Source organism: Quercus robur, chromosome 2 (genome assembly GCF_932294415.1).
Source record: "Quercus robur chromosome 2, dhQueRobu3.1, whole genome shotgun sequence".
In the NCBI taxonomy this organism is placed as follows: domain Eukaryota; kingdom Viridiplantae; phylum Streptophyta; class Magnoliopsida; order Fagales; family Fagaceae; genus Quercus; species Quercus robur.
In genome coordinates this window covers 75,055,612-75,058,485 of record NC_065535.1, presented here as the reverse complement: position 1 = coordinate 75,058,485, position 2,874 = coordinate 75,055,612, and the positions used below count along the sequence as shown (strand labels likewise).

General features: G+C 36.4%; 1 protein-coding gene across 1 annotated transcript; it reads left to right on the top strand.

Annotated features, from left to right (window-relative positions):
• The first annotated feature begins 1,380 nt into the window (after positions 1-1,380).
• LOC126703335 (uncharacterized) lies at positions 1,381-2,223 on the top strand. Its single transcript, XM_050402305.1, has one exon. It carries the CDS (start codon positions 1,381-1,383, stop codon positions 2,221-2,223), a length of 843 nt encoding a protein of 280 aa, XP_050258262.1.
• The last annotated feature ends 651 nt before the right edge of the window (positions 2,224-2,874 follow it).

Genomic DNA, 2,874 nt, shown 5'->3' with positions numbered 1-2,874 from the left:
TCTCCAAACTATGTAAATTTTATTAATCAATCAATAGTATCTAGATATAGGCATATAGTATCTACTTATGTTTGCAAGTCTATGGAGTCAATCAAAAGCAAAAATTTCTCTCCACTTATTAGCAATTATATCGTTGGACTTGGTGGAGTGAGATATCCTATTCGTGCCTAAAGTTTTCTCTTCTCATTGCAGCGTATTCATGTACTCCCATCACCTAAAAGCCTTCCCAATTGCACTGCTAAATCCACCCACGATGCCACCCGTTTAAAGCAAAACCTTAAGGTTAAGTCTAGCTTGGACTTTGAAGCAGGTATTTTACTTTTCCAAATATATATATAATATTTCAATATTTTTAATATCAGTTTATTTTTTTTAATGAAAAAAAAAAAAAAACTAGGAAGAAAAGTTTGAATCATATATTATATTTCTTGTGTGAAGGACTTATCTCAGAGCAGTGGTTGGCTGGTGAGTTATGCTTTTGTTGGATTAAAGTTGTCACTCACTTTTCTTCAGTTCCCACAGTCTGTCATCATATTTAATATGGGTTTTATGTGGATATTGTAGAATATGTTTGTGTATTTATGTATAGAACATGATTACCATACGTTTGAAGAGATGTAAGAATGAATAAAATCTATGCTGGTCTCTGGTCTTCTTGTGATATTTTTGCAGTTGTGCCTAAAAAGAAAAATGCAGCTTGACAATAAATTTTATTAGCATGTTTTCTTTATATGTGTGTAATTTTTCACTTCATTGGTTATGTTATTTATGGTTTTTGAAGTAAGTTTTGTCTGATAGAGGTGGTGATATTGTGGTTGACATCTTCTAAGATGAACTTTGGCCCAAGTCTAACATAATATGCTGTTAAATATAAATTTCTTGCAATCATGTCATGTGGATGGGTTAGAAACAATAACATACGAATATAAATGTAGAAACTTGCTAAGAGCCTTGTAGTATCTCGATTGGCACCTCTCCATGGGGTTAGCAGCATATTATTGTATTTTTAACTATTGTGCATCGGTAGTCTATTCCTTAGGGGTGGGTCCAAAGGCCCTACCTTGGTGAGCTTCCACGTCATAAAAAAAAATGTAGAACCTTTAGATGTTTTGTTAGTTGTGCATATAGAATCTAATCATTATTTTCTCTTTGTGCGGAAGGTAGGTATGGTGCTGCGAGGGGGCAGTGACATAAAACTCAGGCAGCCTAGAAGTAAGAAGGAAAAGATGGTTGACAATAGTAAATTGAGGCCATGGTCAGAGCTCCACGAGGCTTTGCTTCGTCTGATAACAAAGCAGCTAGGTGCTATAGACTATATCATGTTTGGCTGTGTTTTTCCGGGGATGGAGATTACATGTTACAACACACAGGCAAGAGTTTATGGCATCCCAACCTCCACTTCTTGTCTTCTTATCAACGCAAGCTAAGAGAGCTTCTTATTTCTATAGCATCTTTGAGCAAAGGTTGTACAAGGCAAAATTGCGTAACCTTAATGGCAAATCATGTTTTGGGATAACTCGTGGGTACTTGGTCATGGAAGACAATAAAAAAAGGGCAGATTCTCAAATTTGGCTTCTGAATCCTTTTACAAGACATGAACTCCATTTCCCTAGCCCTCCCAATCCTTATTCTCGTCTGATCCTTGCTTCTTTGGCTACGCCTTTGCAGGAGTTTGTAATCATAGCTTTCTGCATATGGTACCCATCTCTACAGTTTTTTAGACTCAAAGATCTCAGCTGGACTGTACATGATTATAGTGATAAATTTAATGGCTGTCGTGGGCCCTCTCCGTGGGCGATTGTTGATGGAGCTGTCTTAATGGGTAAGTTATACGTTTTAACTAGTTATGCTGAAATTGGGGTGCTAAATCTGAATTCTACGCCTTACGGAACCCTGCTGGAAGTTAAAAACACTGGATATTTGCACCGTGGGCTACAGTTACTGGCTTATGATGAGCAGCTTTTGATGATTTATGGATTGATGAACGGAATTGGAATTATGAAGGAAGAATGTCAAGTTTATGAGCTTAATTTTATGAAGATGGAATGGATGAGGATTCAGAACTTCACTGATCAAGCATTGTTTCTGGATTATGATATGGGCTCAAGATTTAGCAACATGACCATATGGGGGTGGAGCCAACAATATTCAAATTGCATATACAATGTTGGTATTTGCTCCGCGATACTAACTATTGCATGCAGTTTTGGTGTTGGGGTGTGAGTGTATTCCCTTATCTCATTCCCCTTCCCCCATATGTGTGTGTGTGTTTCTCAAAAAAAAAAAAAAAAAAATGTTGGTGTGACTTGCAAATGCATCTTAAATTTCTCGGATGGTAGATATCGAGGGTCTTTCTGGATCCTACAAGGAAACTGTATGCCACATTTTACCTTGGGTGTTCCAGTCTGGTATTTTCCACATCTGTCTTGCAATTTAGTCATGTAGATTCTCTTTCTGATAACTAGTTAGGATTTCTTTTTGTTCTTCTTCCCTACCTTATTCATTTAAAAAATCCTTTGTTTATAGATTTGAAGTGTATATATATTTTGTAGCTAAAGGTTCCTGCTGCCCAATTGCGTGGCAATTGTGGAAAGTGCACAACTGCATTTGTGAAATGAAAATTGAAGGTTTTTAGACCCCTTAAAACAATTGATTTAACCTAGGTAATTAGCCAAGTTGTTACTTAGTCCAATTTAACAAATATAGGTTATCATAATAATAAAGATCAAATCAAGCAAAGCAGCGGAAAAATAAATAACACAAGATATGATCACCCAGGAAACCAAACTAGTAAAAACCTGGGGAGGATTTGACCTAGCTATCTTCAAGGTAAACTTGAATCCACTATCTTGAAAGAATCGAAATTCATACAAT